Source organism: Coregonus clupeaformis, unplaced genomic scaffold (assembly GCF_020615455.1).
Source record: "Coregonus clupeaformis isolate EN_2021a unplaced genomic scaffold, ASM2061545v1 scaf0639, whole genome shotgun sequence".
NCBI classification, from domain to species: domain Eukaryota; kingdom Metazoa; phylum Chordata; class Actinopteri; order Salmoniformes; family Salmonidae; genus Coregonus; species Coregonus clupeaformis.
Genome location: NW_025534094.1, coordinates 219,445 through 240,482, shown reverse-complemented (window position 1 = coordinate 240,482; position 21,038 = coordinate 219,445). Strand labels below are relative to the sequence as shown.

Here is a 21,038-nt window from a genome sequence, read left to right as displayed (position 1 = left end):
CACCATTCTGTTTCTGGGGTACGGCAGCACCATTCCAACACAGAAAAGCTGCTTTTAAAAAATAAAAATAAACGATTTCACTCATGTAGGTAATAATTGCACATTAATCACGTTAGATGCATTTATTTCACTCATCTTTCAGGGTAACAGGTCTATAGTCTGTCTGGAGGATTCTGTTGTAATAACATGATCTACATAATAATGTTATGGTATAACATTCCCCCATCTTGTCCTAATATACAGTATAATCGGAGTAGGGTGAAGTTGGCCTTAGATGCTGACCTTGGGTCAGTTTAGCATTGTCCCCACTAATGGTTGAGGATTGGGGGAGGGGAAGCTGATCCTAGCTCTGTACCTTGAGGAAACTTGACCCCGGAGCAGGGTTGGGGTCAATTTGAAGTAAAAAAAAATAATAAAAAAATAAAAATACAGAGATTCAATTTCAATAGATGCTATTATTTCATTTTGAATGTCAGTTTACTTTGTGAATTGACTGAACCCAAACCCTGCCCTGGAGCCTATATAATCACAGAATGGTCCTACCATCCTTTGGGGGGCGCCGTCTGGTCCTGGCAGGCATACGGTAGCGCAGCTCCTTCCAGAAGGGTGAGGAGAGGGGTTTGGAGTGGGAGCCCCTCCAGGTGACGGTGTGTCCTGACTGGGCCAGCAGCCGCAGGGCCTCAGGGAGGGAGTCCAGCTCCAGATCCACCTAAAAATAATACAGAATAATGTAGCGGATTTTGGGGGGTAGCCCCGACCGGGACTTGAACGGAGGAACACCGACTGCCAACCCAACAGCTTAGTTGTTACACCAAGAGATCTGAACCCCTTGACGAGATCACTAGGTGTTGTGTTAAGGTCACTACAATCACTCATTTAGCTTATAGTGCTTTTCATTACAAAATAGATTCTCGAAAAAACACTAAAAACGAACAAGCACAACCAATTGCAAAAGTGGAAAAATACAAAGTGTTTCTAGTCTGCTTTGGAAAGGAAATGGAGTTGAAGCAGTTTGAAAGGAAATGGAGTCTTCATGGTGCCGCTTGCTTGGTGGTGCCCCTTGCTTAGTGGTGTTGCAGACTCTGTGGCCTTTCAGAACAGGTGTATATATACTGAGATCATGTGACAGATCAAGTGACACTTAGATTGCACACAGGTGACTTTATTGAACTAATTATGTGACTTCTGAAGGTAATTGGTTGCACCAGATCTTATTTAGGGGCTTCATAGCAAAGGGGGTGAATACATATGCACGCACCACTTTTCCAGTATTTATTTTTTAGAATTTTGTGAAACAAGTTTTTATTAAATTTTTCGCTTCACCAATTTGGACTATTTTGTGTATGTCCATTACATGAAATCCAAATAAAAATCCATTTAAATTACAGGTTGTAATGCAACAAAATAGGAAGAATACCAAGGGGGATGAATACTTTTGCACGGCACTGTAGGCATAACTCGTCCATAGGCATAACTACCTGGCTGTCTGGGGCTGACTCTGTTTGGATGAGGACTAGCCAGGTCTGCCGTTCCACCAGTGCAGCATGGAGCCCAGTGAGCAGACCATACTGGCTGTCCTGCCCTGGGTTCAGCCCCAGGCTGCTGGGCACCAGGATCAGTCTCCGGCTCTGCTCTATACACCCCAGCACCGCCTCAGCCACCGCTGGAAACACATAGCACATACTGTACTGATACAGGAACAGGAACAGGAACAGGAATAGGAATAGGAACAGGAACGGGAACGGGAACGGGAACGGTAACATGAACGGGTACAGGAACAGGTACAGGAACAGGTACAGGAACAGGAACAGGAACAGGAATAGGAACAGGAACGGGAACGGGAACGGTAACATGAACGGGTACAGGAACAGGTACAGGAACAGGTACAGGAACAGGAACAGGAATAGGAACAGGAATGGGAACGGGAACGGTAACATGAACAGGTACAGGAACAGGAACAGGAACAGGAACAGGTACAGGAACAGGTACAGGTAAAGGAACAGATACGGATACAGGAACAGGAACAGGAACAGGAACAGGTAAAGGTAAAGGTACAGGAACAGGAACAGGAACAGGTACGGATATGGGTACAGGAACAGGAACAGGAACAGGAAATGGTACAGGAACAGGAACAGGTACAGGAACAGAAACAGGAACAGGAACGGGTACGGGAATGGGAATGGGAACGGGTACAGGAACAGGTACGGATATGGGTACAGGAACAGGAACAGACACAGGAAATGGTACAGGAACAGAAACAGGAACAGGAACAGGTACAGGAACAGGAATGGGTACAGGAACAGATAAAGGAACAGGAACGGGTACGGGAATGGGAACAGGAACAGGAACAGGAACAGGAACAGGAACGGGTACAGGAACAGGAACGGGTACAGGAACAGGAAATGGTACAGGAACAGGTACAGGAACAGGTACAGGTAAAGGAACGGATACAGGTACAGGAACAGGAACAGGTAAAGGTACAGGAACAGGAACAGGAACAGGTACGGATATGGGTACAGGAACAGGAACAGGAACAGGAACAGGAAATGGTACAGGAACAGAAACAGGAACAGGTACAGAAACAGAAACATGAACAGGAAATGGTATAGGAACAGGAACAGGAACGGGTACAGATAAAGGAGCAGAAACAGGAATAGGTACAAGAACAGTGCATACACACACACACACACACACACACACACACACACACACACACACACACCAGTATGAGGACTGATGTGAGGACAGTGGACTGACTCACCCTCCCCAGGGAGCACGTCACGGTCGTAGAGACACAGGCTGTAGCCATACTCCTCCTCCAGCACCTCCTCCACCTGACGCCTGTCCTCCTCACTGACGCCTGACTCTGAGTCACTCTTATAACACAACACATAGGCATCGTAACGCTTCCCATCTGAAACACACCATTCAGACACATTATAACACAGGACTTAGACATTATAACACAGGACATAGGCATTATAACACAGGACATAGGCATTATAACACAGGACATAGGCATTATAACACAGGACATAGGCATTATAACACAGGACATAGACATTATAACACAGGACATAGGCATTATAACACAGGACATAGACATTATAACACAGGACATAGGCATTATAACACAGGACATAGGCATTATAACACAGGACATAGGCATTATAACACAGGACATAGGCATTATAACACAGGACATAGGCATTATAACACAGGACATAGACATTATAACACAGGACATAGGCATTATAACACAGGACATAGACATTATAACACAGGACATAGACATACCACAGGACATAGGCATTATAGCACAGGACATAGACATAACACAGGACATAGGCATTATAGCACAGGACACAGAAATAATAACACAGGACATAGACATTATAGCACAGCACATAGGCGTCATAACACATCCCATCTGAAATAACACAATTAATCCAAATCATGTGGTGAAACACGATCTACAACAAGACTGTTTCAATGTGACATTGGCATGTTTGGTGCAAGGCATTATTCTCACCAGCGGTGTTGTGATGATGCCAACCCAGATCATCTCTGAGAAACAGAATGAGGTCCACCTTCAGCTTGACATAGACAACAGTCACCACCACCAACGTCACGGCAAAGACCTCTACTATACCCAACACCAGGAAGTGAAACTGGGGTGGACCTAAAGGAGGCCATGAAATACACATGAACACACACACAGCCACGCACGCACACACGCACATACACACAAATAAACCTGATAATATCAAACAGCTGTTACTGTACAGCGGAAAGAGAAACTGGAGGAAAGAAATCTGAGATAATCATTAGAATTTCACACAGAAGTGATAATAAACTCTTCTTGATTAAATGTCATGGTAAGCTAAGAGCAGAAGAGAGGGTTCTGTGAAATGGCCAGTAGAGTTTGATAAAGGCAGACTCTGTAATATTTGTAATGATTGGAAAGCAAAGACTGTGCCTTTTAATGGGACATAAAATAATAATCTACCTCATACTCATTATTCAGTAGATAAGTGTTGAAATGTCCCTTTAAGAGGCTGCTTGACTTACTCCTCTGTTTGAAGGTGATAGAGACGTTGGAGGTCCCAGATGGAGTCTCCAATTTACAGGTGTATCTGTTCCACAGCTGCTCCTCAGACACCTGCCTGATCACCAGCGATACCAGGTGATGGCCATTCTCTCTGGAGGAAACAGTCAAGTGTGTTGTGTTAACTGTGGAGAACCACGTTTCTTTACTCGTTTTAGAGGGATGAGTAACTGGGCTGATAAACCAGGGAAACAGTCTTCAGAAGGAAAAAAAAGCTGATGTCATCATATCAACTGATCAATCAATCTCATGATAGTATACTTGTCTACTGTTCAGCGACTATGCCGTTTGCTGTAAATGCATATTTCACATCCTTTATCTGGGCTTGATTGGGCTTTCCTTGCACAACGGAACCAATAGAATAGTCACAAAAGTGCTCCAGGCAGGCTGAAGGAAGCGCTCAAAGTATTTGAAAGATTTTAAATAGTATTTGAACCCAGGTCGTTTCTGTAGTGACTGTACATGCTCACTGTGAAGTATTGTAAAACACTGGTAGGGCCTCCATGTTCTCCTCCACAAAATATATGTTTTCCATCCAGTGGAAGGAGTCAAAATCAGAGGACAGGACAGCCCTGCAGACCACCACCACAGTGGATCCTGGAGAAAACACACACAACATTCACTAACACTTTACTTAGAGCAGGGATGGGCAACTCTGATGGGGGTGAAGGCCACAGGCATGGGCAACTCTGATGGGGGTGAAGGCCACAGGGATGGGAAACTCTGATAGGGGTGAAGGCCACAGGGATGGGCAACTCTGATGGGGGTGAAGGCCACAGGGATGGGAAACTCTGATGGGGGTGGAGGCCACAGGGATGGGAAACTCTGATAGGGGTGAAGGCCACAGGGATGGGCAACTCTGATGGGGGTGAAGGCCACAGGGATGGGCAACTCTGATGGGGGTGGAGGCCACAGGGATGGGAAACTCTGATAGGGGTGGAGGCCACAGGGATGGGCAACTCTTATGGGGGTGGAGGCTACAGGGATGGGAAACTCTGATAGGGGTGAAGGCCACAGGGATGGGAAACTCTGATGGGGGTGGAGGCCACAGGGATGGGAAACTCTGATGGGGGTGGAGGCCACAAATAATCTGAACTTATCTGAACCATGATTACTAAGTTTAGATAAGATAGTTGGCCGTTAGACTAACTTACCAATCTATAAAATGTTAGCTGACATGGCCTAATTGAGTGACTATCAGTGACTGGCATAACAAGATAAAAACTGTTGATGCACAACCACATTTTGAAATTGCTTTTTGTTCTATCTCGCAACAGTAAGTTGAGACCCCGACTGAGTCCCCCAAAAGGTGTGTGTGGGGGGGGGTTGATCCTTGTGCCTGGGCCACAAGTTGCCCATCCCTGACTTAGAGCATACAGTTACTTATAATGTATTTTACTTGTTGTAACAAGGCTTACAACGCCTTATGAATTAATCATAAAGCATTAGACCTGTACACCTTCAGTAAAGTGTTACTGAACATTCTAGAATGTAGATCAAACACAAAACATAATTCACATGGATATTGCATACACACACACGCAGGTACACATACACACACACACGCACGCGCACACACACACGCACACACACTTGACTGAAAACGCTGATTTACACCCATACAGATAGGTAGAGGAACTCACCCATATGTACTTCAATAAACTCCCCATCCTGAGGGCTAATGATCTTTGGCTTTAAATGGGAACTTCCTGTACAAACAATAATATCACTGCAGTTAAAACAGAAATATCACTGTAGTTAAAACAGAAATATCACTAGTTAAAACAGAAATATCCCTGTAGTTAAAACAGAAATATCCCTGTAGTTAAAACAGAAATATCACTGCAGTTAAAACAGAAATATCACTGTAGTTAAAACACAAACATGAATGTAGTTAAAACATAAACATGAATGTAGTTAAAAGGGAACAATACATTCACTTTCTATCAATTGTTTTGAACAAAATAAACCATAACTATGGGCAAAAGTTACAGATCCTTGTTCTTGCATTGACTTTAGCTTTCCCCTAGAATCCAGATTCAGATCAACCAAACATTGAATAAATCTTAATTGACAAATACATTTCAAGGTATCTTTGCAAAATGTCAGAAAGTCCAAAACCATACAGCAGGGTTGGAGTCAATTCCATTTAAATTCCAGTCGATTTAGGAATTGCACTGAAATTCAAATTCAAATTCAAATTCTCTTCAATGCTTTACAATGAGTAACATTTTTGAATTGGAATTGAAATTTGGTTTACTTTCTGAATTGACTGGAATTGAAATGAATTGACCCCAACCCTGATATACAGTACTGTACAGTAGCTTCCTACCTTGTTTAATTGTCCGCTCCATGGTTTTGGACAAGGTAAACACCTGTCCATCATGGAGGTTTGAGTTGTATGTATAGTATGAAGTGCAGGTATAGTAACCACTGTCACTCTCAGTAGCACTTTCCAGGTATCCATCGCCAAAGTCAGAGGGTAACTCTGTGTCACAGTTCTACAATACATTAATCAATACACAGGTAATAACAGGCAATAAACAGGCAATAAACAGGTATTACACATGTAATAAACAGGTAATACACAGGTAATAAACAGGTAATACACATGTGGTCCTCTGTAGCTCAGCAGGTAGAGCACGGCGCGTGTAACGCCAGGGTAGTGGGTTCGATACCCGGGACCACCCATACACAAAAATGTATGAACGCATGACTGTAAGTCGCTTTGGATAAAAGCGTCTGCTAAATGGCATATTATTATTATATTATGTAATAAACAGGTAATAATCATGTAATAAACAGGTAATAACAGGCAATAAACAGGCAATAGACAGGTATTACACATGTAATAAACAGGTAATACACATGTAATAAACAGGTAATAAACAGGTAATAAACAGGTAATACACATGTAATAAACAGGTAATAACAGGCAATAAACAGGTAATAAACAGGTAATACACATGTAATAAACAGGTAATAACAGGCAACAAACAGGCAATAAACAGGTATTACACATGTAATAAACAGGTAATACACAGGTAATAAACAGGTAATAAACAGGTAATAAACAGGCAATAAACAGGCAATAAACAGGTAATACACATGTAATACACAGGGAGTTTGTCCTAGCCACCGTGCTTCTACATCTGCATTGCTTGCTGGTTGGGGTTTTAGGCTGGGTTTCTGTATAAGCACTTTGTGACTTTATAAATACATGTGATTAATACACATGTTATAAATAGGTAATAAACGGGCAATAAACTGGTAATAAACTGGTAATGAACAGGTAATTCAAAGCCTGTCTATTGACGCTATTCGCAAAACTGAGAGTTGTTTTTGCTGCACCATCCATGACTGGTGAACTAAAACATTGATGCTGGCCCCTACGCTAGCTTGGACAGCCACCCAGGCTAGGGGAAAACATGATATACCAGGGAAATACCCTGTGGCTTTTTGCCTAGTGGAATAAATCACCTTCAACAGACTATTCAATAATACTTTGCCAACGGCTAGGGGGAAAACACACCTCCTCAAGCAGATGTAATGACATACAGTGGGAAAAAAAGTATTTAGTCAGCCACCAATTGTGCAAGTTCTCCCACTTAAAAAGATGAGAGAGGCCTGTAATTTTCATCATAGGTACACGTCAACTATGACAGACAAAATGAGAAAAAAAAATCCAGAAAATCACATTATAGGATTTTTTATGAATTGATTTGCAAATTATGGTGGAAAATAAGTATTTGGTCAATAACAAAAGTTTCTCAATACTTTGTTATATACCCTTTGTTGGCAATGACACAGGTCAAACGTTTTCTGTAAGTCTTCACAAGGTTTTCACACACTGTTGCTGGTATTTTGGCCCATTCCTCCATGCAGATCTCCTCTAGAGCAGTGATGTTTTGGGGCTGTCGCTGGGCAACACAGACTTTCAACTCCCTCCAAAGATTTTCTATGGGGTTGAGATCTGGAGACTGGCTAGGCAACTCCAGGACCTTGAAATGCTTCTTACGAAGCCACTCCTTCGTTGCCCAGGCGGTGTGTTTGGGATCATTGTCATGCTGAAAGACCCAGCCATGTTTCATCTTCAATGCCCTTGCTGATGGAAGGAGGTTTTCACTCAAAATCTCACGATACATGGCCCCATTCATTCTTTCCTTTACACGGATCAGTCGTCCTGGTCCCTTTGCAGAAAAACAGCCCCAAAGCATGATGTTTCCACCCCCCATGCTTCACAGTAGGTATGGTGTTCTTTGGATGCAACTCAGCATTCTTTGTCCTCCAAACACGACGAGTTGAGTTTTTACCAAAAAGTTATATTTTGGTTTCATCTGACCATATGACATTCTCCCAATCCTCTTCTGGATCATCCAAATGCACTCTAGCAATCTTCAGACTGGCCTGGACATGTACTGGCTTAAGCAGGGGGGACACGTCTGGCACTGCAGGATTTGAGTCCCTGGCGGCGTAGTGTGTTACTGATGGTAGGCTTTGTTACTTTGGTCCCAGCTCTCTGCAGGTCATTCACTAGGTCCCCCCGTGTGGTTCTGGGATTTTTGCTCACCGTTCTTGTGATCATTTTGACCCCACGGGGTGAGATCTTGCGTGGAGCCCCAGATCGAGGGAGATTATCAGTGGTCTTGTATGTCTTCCATTTCCTAATAATTGCTCCCACAGTTGATTTCTTCAAACCAAGCTGCTTACCTATTGCAGATTCAGTCTTCCCAGCCTGGTGCAGGTCTACAATTTTGTTTCTGGTGTCCTTTGACAGCTCTTTGGCCTTGGCCATAGTGGAGTTTGGAGTGTGACTGTTTGAGGTTGTGGACAGGTGTCTTTTATACTGATAACAAGTTCAAACAGGTGCCATTAATACAGGTAACGAGTGGAGGACAGAGGAGCCTCTTAAAGAAGAAGTTACAGGTCTGTGAGAGCCAGAAATCTTGCTTGTTTGTAGGTGACCAAATACTTATTTTCCACCATAATTTGCAAATAAATTCATTAAAAATCCTACAATGTGATTTTCTGGATTTTTTTTCTCTCAATTTGTCTGTCATAGTTGACGTGTACCTATGATGAAAATTACAGGCCTCTCTCATCTTTTTAAGTGGGAGAACTTGCACAATTGGTGGCTGACTAAATACTTATTTTCCCCACTGTATGTCTTTCGTTTTAACCAAAGGCAAGTAAGTAGAACTAGTGGAAACTCACCATCACTGAATATTTACTACTACTTTGCCAACTGGTGGAGGAGGGGGACAAAGAAAAGAAGAAGCCATACCTTGTACCACGTATATTTCAGTTTGGTGAAGTTTTGTGGGATGCTGTGGTCCGACGTGCATGTATACTTTCTGCAGGACTCTCCCAGATAGCAAGTTGATAGATACACATCCATGTCTGTGTAGCACTGGCCAGAGAACACTGTGATGTTAAACCACGCTGTCCTCAGGGGCTGGCCACTGGCATTGCTGCAACGGTCCAGAGAAAGATATGACAATCAATCAATCAATCAAGCAATTGATCATTCAATCAACCAATCAATCAAACCATCAACCATTAATTCAATCAATCAATCAATCAACAGAATAAAATAAAATAAAATACATCAGACGGAAGGAGAAGACAATTGAAGAACAAAAGTATGATTGATAAAACGGACAATAAAAGGCCATCTAGATGTGTAAGTGACAGACATACAGCAGTGAGCAGGAGTAGGACCCCTGTTCGTTGGGGGAGACCCTCAAGATGACGAGAGTGTCTTCAGACCTCCACACCACAGGCTCCTGCAGCTCCCCAGGCCCAGAGTGGTTGCGCCATGCCAGGGTCAGGTTCCCCTCCCTGTGCCCTGCCCTGGTGGTCCGCAGCGGGCACTGCAGCACTGCCATTTCTCCCTCCCGGACATAAACAGGACCTGGACACACAACTTACATGGAGATGGAGGAGCGTCACATGACGAACAGCCTCCTCTGACCAACTCTGTGGAAGAACATCCAAGATAGACCATCTCAGTGGAGGACTGAGGGCATCCTATTCCCTATATAGGCCACTACTTTTGACCAGGGTCCATGGCAGCCTATTCCCTACATTGTGCACTACTTTTGACCAGGGTCCATGGCACCCTATTCCCTATATAGGGCACTACTTTTGACCAGGATCCATGGCAGCCTATTCCCTACATAGTGCACTACTTTTGACCAGGGTCCATGACACCCTATTCCCTATATAGGGCACTACTTTTGACCAGGGTCCATGGCAGCCTATTCCCTACATAGTGCACTACTGTTGACCAGGGCTCCCCATTGGGCACTATGTAGGGAACAGGGTGCCATGGTCCCTGGTCAAAGGTAGTGCACTATATAGGGTAGCCTAAATGTACTGTACAAATATTTTATGCGGTACAAATAAACATTTCACAACAACCTTCAAATTGTTAGAGGGTGCTCAATAGTACAACAATTAATGGTGAAAGGTTTGTTGTAAAAATTGTCCTTTGGTTGGCTATCACCAGTTTCTAGGGCAGGATTCTCATCAAATGTTACTTATAAAACATGTGTAACCTGCTAATTCTAACATACCTAAGGATGTGGAGAGGAGGAGGATCATAAACAGTGGGTTCATCTTCACCATCTTCTTAATTCACACACAGACAAACACACAAACACACACAGTGAGAGAAAGTCAGTGGGGAAAAAAGCCCCATGAATGGCAGGTAATATATATATATATATATATATATATATATATATATATATATATATATATATATATATTAAGAATGTATATTGCGGAGAAAATTAAGAGAACTTTTCATAAAAGTATTTACAAAAATATAAACAGGTACTACCAGATCAGCATAACAGTATTATGTTATAGAAGGTCTTATGACTATATATAGAATAAGACTAGCCTACAATACAACAATTAATAACTTACTCAGCTGTGAGTGTGGAGGTAAATTCCAAGATTCCGAGAGTACTGTGTATTTTCGCAGACCATTAACAGAAACTCAAGTCACGCTTTCTGTTCTAGGCTACTTCCCTTTTCACTTTAGAATATCAATTTCGTTCTCGGTATGAATTGGAATATCTATATTAATGTTATATTATATTTCACATGGCTCCTCCTATAATCTATAGTCAAATAGACTGAGTGAATAAACCTATTGACTCAGTTTAGTGGTCTATTTGCATGCTACACGCATACTAACTGTAAGATATCAAAGTGAAACTTTCTGATTCTAGTGAAATTGCAGGTTCTATATCGTGGAGCTCCGCCCCATAGGGGAGCTCTGCTCCTAGTGGTTTACCCTCTGCCCTAAGGCAGAACAGCCTGAAGCAAATTTATGCACACACCTGCAGCCAATGGGAGCACAGGTGCCCCTATAAAAGGGGACACATCCCCTCACTCAGCCTCCCTTTTATCTTCAGCGACTGGACGACTAGACTGAAGAAGCCAAGAAGAGAAGAAGACTCAGGAAGAAACCGCCGTCGATGATCCAGCCATCGACGTCTTCTAAAATGAGCACACCAGGAGATTTTCCACCCCCAAAAGCCCTTTTTAGGGCTCAGTGCCGATGCACCGCCATGACACCTGCGGACCCCCACGACCTTTGTTTCGTGTGTTTGGGGCCGCAGCATGCCAAGGAAGGAGCCGGCAATCCCCCGAATTGCGCCTCCTGCGCCCTCCTTCCTATGAAGGAGAGGAAGCAGCGTTGGGCGTTTTTTAGGGAGGATATCCCCCTAGAGGACGTATTGTCTCTTCTCGCCTCTGCTTCAGAGGCGTCGTCGGACAGTGCTGGCTCAGGGGATGATAAGGAGGGAGACGCAGAGATGGATGTTCCAATGGAACAATCCGACCCTCTAGCGCCAACCTTCAAGGCCCCCTTCCCTATGGGGAGTACGAGGTCTGAAGGCTCCTTATGCGAGGACGACACGGGCTCTGTTACGTCAGCAGCCCTGTCCTTCGCAGCGGCCTCTCTGCGTTCGGATTTTCCCGAACTCATTGAGAGAGCCGCCAATCGACTCGACATAGCGCTGCCCCCTGCTCCCCCCCCTGTGGAGGTTGACTTGATGGAGGGCGGCCCCTACTCCAAACCAAGGAAGGCAGCTGAGCCGATGGCTCCGGCTATGCCTTCCCTTGGGAAATATGTCGAGGGCTCGTGGGACACACCCCTGGCGGCGCGTTCGCCGGCCAAGATGTACATCCCATTCACGAGAGTGGCTGGACGTGAGTGGGCGGCTAAGGGAATCCCTAAGCTCGAGAGCGCCATGGCGGCGTATCTAGTGCCGGGTTCGAGTCCCTGGGCGGCCTCCAAGAAAGCCATCTTACCAGCACAAAAAGACAGATTCACAGCACAGCTGGCTGAAAAGTCTTTCACGCTGGGAGCCCAAACTGTGTCAGCGACTAACAACATCGCCCTCCTCGCGGCCTCCCTATCCCGCCTAACAACGGGTAGGTCAGAGTTGACCAGCGACGAGATTGAAGAGGCGTCCAGGATTTCTGGCGCTATTCTTCACTTGACACAGGCGTCAGCGATATGCGCAGGCCGGTCCATGGCCACCTCGGTGGTCATGGAACGTCACCTCTGGCTGTCAATGACAGCCATGAAGGAGACGGACAGGGCCTCGCTACTGAACGCTCCCGTCTCTAGCGAGGGCCTCTTTGGGGTCGCCGTTAAAGAGGCGACGGAACGTTTCGGTAAGCTGGACGAGGAGAAGAAGCACCTGGCTAAACACCTGCCATTGGCAGGCAAGTTTAGCAGGGCCTCAACCAAACCGTCAACCTCCAACGCCCCCAGTAGAACTACAGGGAGGCGACGGGCCAGGCGACAGGCGCCTACCACCGACAGCAGGCGAGCGGGCTCGGCCCCTCCAGCGACGACGGTGGTGGCGACGATCCCGCCGGCGAGAGAGGTCGTCACGAAACCGTCCTGGCAACACCGGAAGGTCAGCCAGAAAAGACGGCACCAATGACGAGACGAGGGGGAGAGGACGGATGACGGCTCGGCGCAAGACGCGACAGAGCCCACTGTTCCCCCCCACCCTACTGTTCAGGGCATGGAGGGAAATGTTTATTGTTGTTGTGTGAATAAAGAGCTGGCTCTCACTGACATTGTCACAAAAGGGCCTGTCTTCCATGACACATTGCAGAGTACTTCACGTCCTATGAATTTCTCTCACCATCCTGAGTGTAGCTCAACCCACCAAGAGTGCGTAGTTGAACACACTCAGGAGAGGAAAGAGAAAAGGCAGCAAGGCGTAGCCTTAGCTCACCTAATAAAGATATTTTACTACAGACTCCTAGGAGCTCTGTAGTAAAGGTCTCACATAGCAGGCAGCCGTCTCAGTCTAAATATGACATGAAGACGCAGCCGCTAGCTGGGAATGACGCCTTGCTTCAGGCTAACGCCTCAGCCAGCGCAGCTCAGACCCGTGCGACGTTCACGGAGGGCGGGAATACTAGAGTTACAGGTGTAACCAATGTATGGAAGCCCCCGGCTAATTCAGAACGTAACAATGCCCATTACTCTGAGTGCAGCTCACCACACCCAGAGTGTGCTGTTGAGCAGCCTCATGAGACCAGTGAAAAAGAGGTATTGTGGCGCCACCTTGTGGTACCAGTCAGAGACCACACTTTCCAGACTCTTTTGAGTACTGCAGTGGACGGATCTCATGACAAGCAGCAGTCTCAGTCAGACAATGACATGATGACGCAACTGCTATCCGGGGAGGGCGCTCTGTCTCAGGTTAATACCTCAGTCAGTGCAGCCCAAAACCGTGCTGCGTTCACGGAGGGCCGGAATACTAGAGCTACAGACGTAACTAACGTATCAAGGCCTCCGTTTCTCTCAGAACGAGCTGATGTTTCCTCTCCCTTTCGAGGGGGCTCGCCTTGGGCTATTCCACCAACCCAGTGCTGGGGAATAGCGGCGGCGAGGGCCATAGAGGAATACAGGTCCTTCCTACTGGACGCACCACAGCTTCGTGCGCGCCCGCTTTCTCTGCATTGCTGGCAGTGGCAACGAAGCTGTACCCTCTCACGCTGGCTAGAACAGACGTTGCAGAAGGGTTATGCCCTCCAATTCCATCGAACCCCACCCCCGTTCAGGGGAGTGGTGGAGACGGTGATGAAAACGCCGGACAAAGTAGCCGCTCTGATGTCAGAGATTACGGAACTTTTGGCGAAGGAGGCGGTCACAGTAGTTCCCCGGGAGCAGAGGAACAAAGGGCTGTATTCGCCTTATTTCCTAGTGCCCAAAAAGACGGGGAGAGTGAGGCCGATTTTGGATTTACGCACTCTCAACGAGAGCATAACCAAACGACCCTTCCGAATGCTGACGACAAAACGTCTACTGGAATGTGTCCAGAAAGGAGACTTTTGTACAAGCATAGACCTAAAGGACGCGTACTTCCATGTGCCGATACAATCGCGTCACAGGAAGTTTCCTGCGGTTCGCCTTTCAAGGGGTGGCGTACGAGTTCACGAGGATGCCATTCGGGTACGCCCTGGCACCTCGAACGCTTTTCCAAATGTGTAGAGGCGGCATTGGAGCCGCTACGTCGTCAAGGGATAAGGCTATTAGCCTACCTAGACGACCTGCTGGTTCTCGCCCCGTCAGCAGAGCTGGCGTTCACTCACACAACACAGACAGTGATTCACCTCACGCGTCTGGGGTTCGCTGTGAATTGGAAAAAGAGCGCACCCTGGGGATACAGCTAGACACTGCAAGGATGAGGGCTCGAATCTCGGACCCTCGAAGGGTAGCATTGTTGCTAGCCCTGAGGAAGTGCCGACCGAATCACACAGTGACGGCGCTATCGATCATGTCACTTTTGGGTCTCATGTCGTCAGCCCACTCTGTGGTCCCGCTGGGACTTCTGCACATGCGCAGAATACAGCGATGGTTCGCCCAACTAAGACTAGACCCAGTGCGTCAACGTCATCGGTTGGTGGTGGTTCCTCTCTCGCTAAGAGCAGACCTGGACTATTGGAGGAACCCGAGCGTTCTCACGCACGGAGTCCCGATGGGCAAGGTGTCATCCTACATTCCAGTATTTACAGATGCCTCTCTGACTGGATGGGGAGGGACATGTCAGACTCAGCGATAAGAGGTGTATGGCCTCAATCAGGTCGTCACATAAACCTCTTGGAGTTGGAAACGGTTCGACTGGTTTTGACCCACTTCGCGCCTACCCTTCGGGGTCGCGATGTGCTGGTCTGGTCAGACAACCGAACCACAGTGGCCCACATAAATCGCCAGGGAGGGGTCAGGTCATCTGCCCTCCACCGGGCGGCAGAGGAATTGTGGCTGTGGGCTCACAAGCACCTTCGCTCGTTGAGAGCAGCACACATTCCGGGCTACTTGAACGTAGGAGCAGACCTCATGTCAAGAGGGGGTCCTCGAGACGACGAGTGGTGTCTGCATCCAGACATTGTTCTCCGAATTTGGGAACAGTTCAGGAGAGCCGAGGTGGATCTGTTCGCATCACGAGTGAACGCGCAATGTCCCCTATGGTTCTCTCTGAGGGAACAGGACGAGCCACCACTGGGGAAGAGACGCATTCGCGCACTACCCGTGGCCGAAAGTTCTCCTGTACGCATTCCCTTCGCTGTCTTGCATTCTCCCACTGCTAGCCAGGGTGAGATCAGAGGAGCTGTCAGTGATACTGATAGCGCCCGATCGCCCGGGGGCTCCGTGGTTTGCGGAGATGAGTCAGATGTTGATTGCGCCACCTTGGCCAATTCCACATCGACGAGACGCGTTGACCCAGGCGGGAGGCTCGATAGGGCAGTGGCCCATAATCGGCCAACCACTGAAGGCTTGGCTCCTGAATGGGACAGGTTGAGGCGCCGTGGGTTATCTGATGCAGTGATCAGAACCATACAAGGTGCACGAGCCGGTTCCACTTCTAGGATGTATACCAGCAGATGGAACGTTTTCTCACGATGGTGTGACACACAGGGCGTAGACCCCATGAACTGTCAGGTGGAGAGTGTGCTCTCTTTTCTGCAGTTTATGTTTGATAAGCAGAAATCGCCCTCCACCATTCGGGTGTTTGCAGCGGCAATTTCAGCTGGTCATAAGGGGTTTGACGGAAAGAACGTGTTCAGTCACCCATTAGTGAAATGTTTCTTATTGGGAACGCGGCGGCTTAGGCCAATGCCTAGAGCCACGCTGCCCCAGTGGGATTTGGCCTTGGTTCTCGAAGCGCTATGTAAGTCGCCGTTCGAGCCATTGAATCAAATACCCCTCAAGATGTTGTCTATCAAGACGGCACTGTTGCTCGCCTTGACTACCGCTAAGCGTGTCAGTGATTTGTGTGCCCTGTCGACGAGACCCAACTGCCTTGCCATTAATGGCGATCTGAGCAGAGCGGTGTTACGTCCTAACCCGGCGTTTGTGCCGAAGGTTATTAGCAGTGCATATAGATCACAGACCGTAGAGTTGTGGGCTTTTTTCTCCCCCCTCCTCATAGGGAGAGGAGTGAGGAAAAGCTTAATTGTCTGTGCCCAGTGCGCGCTTTGGCGTGTTACGTTGAGCGCACAGCAGCGGTTAGGTCATCGCCTCAGCTGTTTGTGTGTCACTGGTGCGGCTGCATTAGGTAGACCACTTTCAAAACAGCGATTGTCTCATTGGCTTTGTGAAGGTATTGAGACAGCGTACGAGGCAGCGGGGCGACAACTGCCTCAGGGTATCAGAGCTCACTCCACTCGTGGAGTAGCAGCTTCTACTGCCCTCTTCAGAGGAACAGGGGTAGAGGATATTTGTAGAGCAGCGTCATGGTCGACGCCGTCTCCATTTATCCGTTTCTATCTATTAGATATGTCTTCTAACTCTTTGGCTCGATCTGTACTCAGCGTGGCTGAAGGAAGATCTTGAGTAAGATAGAGAGGGAAAAGCAGGACTGTGGACATGTGTGTCCATCAGGTCCGCTTTGGTTAGGAAGATATATTCTGTTCTATCTATTAGATATGTCTTCTAACTCTTTGGCTCGATCTGTACTCAGCGTGGCTGAAGGAAGATCTTGAGTAAGATAGAGAGGGAAAAGCAGGACTGTGGACATGTGTGTTCATCAGGTCCGCTTTGGTTAGGAAGATATATTCTGTTCTATCTATTAGATATGCCTTCTAACTCTTTGGCTCAATCTGTACTCAGCGTGGCTGAAAGGAGATCTTGAGCAAGAAAGAGAGGAAAAAGCAGGACTGTGGACATGGGTGTTCATCGAGTCCGCTTTGGTTAGGAGGACATATTATGGACAGATATGTTTTCTAACTCTTTGGCTCGGTCTGTACTCAGCAAAGCTGAAAGGTGACTTTGAGCCAGGAAGAGAGGATAAAGCAGGACGATGGGCAGGTTCCAATCAGGTCCGCTTTGGTTAGGAAAACATGTTTGTTGATAGATAGGCTTTCTAGCTCTCTGGCTCGATTGTACTCAGCATAGCTGAAGGGGAATCTTGAGCGGGAGGAGAGAGAAGCAGGACGATGGACACAGGTCTCTATCAGGTCCGCTTTAGATGGAAAGCATATCTTGTGGCATGTCTCTTGACTGACAGGGTCAGTATAGTAGAGATATGTATTGAATTGACAGAATGTGAGGTCATCTATCTGATGGTTCAGTTTAGTATGACTTATATTTTGTTCCCGCCTACTAATCTCTGGGTTCCATTGAGCGAGTGAGGTGGTCTACTGGGCACATAATGTAGAGTGACACTTGGTGTCATTCCATTAGTGGTCGGTGGTGTTTTTACAGGATATTGAGGCACATCTATCTGCTAGTACAGATTAGTGTAGCTTCTATTCTGATGATCTGCCCACTAGTTATTGGCATTGCCATTGAACTAGATGGGGCGGGTCTTTAACCGATGACGCAGTATATTGTGACGCCCGGAGGGGTTTTTTAGTTGCAGTACTGCGGGGAATTGGTTGCGGCCATTGCTAGGCTTGACCTTTTCATTTTTTAATGGGAAGTGTTAGGCTCGGCAGGGAGTACATTTTGGAGCGCTACGCTCCGCCTTAAACCACTAGGAGCAGAGCTCCCCTATGGGGCGGAGCTCCACGATATAGAACGATTAGTTACCGGAGTGTAACTCCAGTTCTATGAGTGGAGCGGAGCCCCATAGGACTTAAGGCCCTGCCGACCCTCTTTAGTCTCGCTGAAGATAATGTCTCGGGAGGCTGAGTGAGGGGATGTGTCCCCTTTTATAGGGGCACCTGTGCTCCCATTGGCTGCAGGTGTGTGCATAAATTTGCTTCAGGCTGTTCTGCCTTAGGGCAGAGGGTAAACCACTAGGAGCAGAGCTCCCCTATGGGGCTCCGCTCCACTCATAGAACTGGAGTTACACTCCGGTAACTAATCGTTCTTTATGCAGACTTGCCCAGGCTTGACGTAATACTTTCGTGATTTCCCAGAAATCCTGGTGTGTCTAGGCTGTTGGCGCCGCCTTCTTTCTGTGTTTGAGCAGAGCAGAGCAGACCCAGACACTTGCTAGGTTAACATCGAATTGGCGACAGATTGTCATGAAGATTTGATAAAATCTACATAAACAAAACATGCGCCTTTCCCCACCAGTGGTGTGTTTCCACCAAACTGTCTTGTTTAGGATAAAAATCAGTATGTGATGACGTAGTGCACCTAAAATGTGGTTTTTCCCTCAAGTTTGAAGGTAGGGAATACAAATCTAGAGTTCAATGTGTTTGCATCGCATTTTCAACTCTACCAATAGATTTGCCAAAAACTGTTGCATAAAATAGCAAATGTGCCTACTCGGTGTTTGGCACATGCGCTCTAGCCAACAGTTCGCAGATAAAGTGTTATTTGTCAAACAGCAGTCAAGCATCGATCATCATGTTTGGTTAGACTTCGGTGCAGTTTTGGACATTATCGATCAAAAATGTATGTGTTATGGCTTTTCATCCCCTGCTATATCGTGGATCGAGAGTTACCTTTAATTAGCATAATAAAAAAATCCCCATAAAAATCCGTACTGTTTGCACATTATCCCACCAGTGGTGTTTCCACCAAACAGACTTCTGGATGAAAAGCAGTGCGTTTTAATGTATCTAATTAAAATCTAAAGTTCAATGTGTTTCCATCACATTTTCAACTCTACAGATAGTTTTGTCACAAAAACTGTTGAGTTAAATAGCAAATGTACCTACTCTGGTCTTGGCACATGCGCTCTAGCCAACAGATGGGGTAGGCTGGGCAGGTAGGCTAAATGATGAGATCATTATGGATAAAAGCAAGAAATTAATCATAACTTATTTCATCTGTAGCCTAATAAATTGCATGCTTTCCCAACTAGTCATAATGGGAGGACCACACAACATGTCATAGCTGACTCCATTTACTTTGATATGATGGTTATTATATCAATATTTGCTCATAAAAGCGTCCCCATGACATTTCTCGCATAATTCATTTTACTGACACAAAAAGATCCCACCTTGTCTAGCATATTTTGTTTTGTGGGCATTTGGAAAGTTTACCAAAAAAAAATCTGTTTCCATCAGGCCTGTCCTTTTTTTTTGTTGCCTACTTTACTGGCATAAAAAGTTTGGATGGAAACCTTGTTAGTGATAGTAAACTAATACCCTACATTACCAAAAGTATGTGGACACCTGCTCGTTCAACATCTCATTCCAAAATCATGGGCATTAATATGGAGTTGGTCCCCCTTTGCTGCTATAACAGCCTCCACTCTTCTGTGAAGGCTTTCCATTAGATTTTGGAACATTGCTGCAGGGACTTGCTTCCATTCAGCCACAATAGCATTAGTGACGTTGGGCACTGATGTTGGGCTATTAGGCCTGGCTCGCAGTCGGTGTTCCAATTCATCCCAAAGGTGTTCGATGGGGTTGAGGTCAGGGCTCTGTGCAGGCCAGTCAAGTTCTTCCACACCGATCTCGACAAACCATTTCTGTATGGACCTCACTTTGTGCACTGGGGCATTGTCATGCTGAAACAGGGAAGGGCCTAGCCCAAACTGTTGCCACAAAGTTGGAAGCACAGAATAATCTAGAATGTCATTGTATGCTGTAGCGTTAAGATTTCCCTTCACTGGAACTAAGGGGCCTAGCCCGAACCATGAAAAACAGCTCCAGACCATTATTCCTCTTCCACCAAACTTTACAGTTGGCCCTATGCATTGGCGCAGGTAGCGTTCTCCTGACATCCACCAAACCCAGATTCGTCCGTCAGACTGCCAGATGGTGAAACGTGATTCATCACTCCAGAGAACGTGTTTCCACTGCTCCTGAGTCCAATGGCAGCAAGTATTACACCACTCCAGCCGACACATGGCATTGTGCATAGTGATCGTAGGCTTTTATGCAGCTGCTCTGCCATTTCATGAAGCTCCCAATGAAAAATTATTATGCTGACGTTGCTTCCAGAGGCAGTTTGGAACTCGGTAGTGAGTGTTGCAACCGAGGACAGATGATTTTTATGCGCTATGCACTTCAGCGGTCGGCGGTCCTGTTCTGTGAGCTTGTGTGGCCTACCACTTCGAGGCTGAGCTGTTTTTGCTCCTAGACGTTTCCACTTCACAATAACAGCACTTACAGTTGACTGCGGCAGCTCTTGCAGTGCAGAAATTGGACAAACTGACTTGTTGGAAAGGTGGCATCCTATGACGGTGCCACGTTGAAAGTCAATGAGCTCTTCAGTAAGGCCACTCTACTGCTAATGTTTGTCTATGGAGATTGCATGGCTCGATTTTATACACCTGTCAGCAACGGGTGTGGCTGAAATAGCCGAATCCACTAATTTGAAGGTGTGTCCACATACTTTTGTATATATAGTGTACATCAATGGTGCTACCTGAAATCCATTGTCTGTGAATGTAGGCTATAGCAGTCTTTGAACAAAATATGATTATTGTTTTATTAGCTATCACCCTAGGGTTAGGCTGAGATATAAAGGCAT

At 46.4% G+C, this 21,038-nt stretch overlaps 2 protein-coding genes across 2 annotated transcripts; both read right to left on the bottom strand.

The window, feature by feature from the left end:
- Window positions 1-4,014, bottom strand: LOC123485264 (interleukin-18 receptor 1-like). Its single transcript, XM_045216201.1, has 6 exons — window positions 4,010-4,014; window positions 3,787-3,800; window positions 3,533-3,682; window positions 2,762-2,914; window positions 1,479-1,663; window positions 1-709 (listed from the first exon to the last, which is right to left on the bottom strand). The coding sequence occupies exons 1-6, from the start codon at window positions 4,012-4,014 to the stop codon at window positions 527-529; spliced, it is 690 nt and encodes a 229-aa protein (XP_045072136.1). The 3' UTR covers window positions 1-526.
- Window positions 4,015-4,310: 296 nt separating this feature from the next.
- Window positions 4,311-10,041, bottom strand: LOC121546342 (interleukin-1 receptor type 2-like). The gene is made up of 5 exons (XM_045216216.1): window positions 9,809-10,041; window positions 9,393-9,579; window positions 6,441-6,609; window positions 5,752-5,817; window positions 4,311-4,705 (listed from the first exon to the last, which is right to left on the bottom strand). The coding sequence occupies exons 1-5, from the start codon at window positions 9,994-9,996 to the stop codon at window positions 4,575-4,577; spliced, it is 741 nt and encodes a 246-aa protein (XP_045072151.1). The 5' UTR covers window positions 9,997-10,041; the 3' UTR covers window positions 4,311-4,574.
- Between the last annotated feature and the right edge of the window lie 10,997 nt (window positions 10,042-21,038).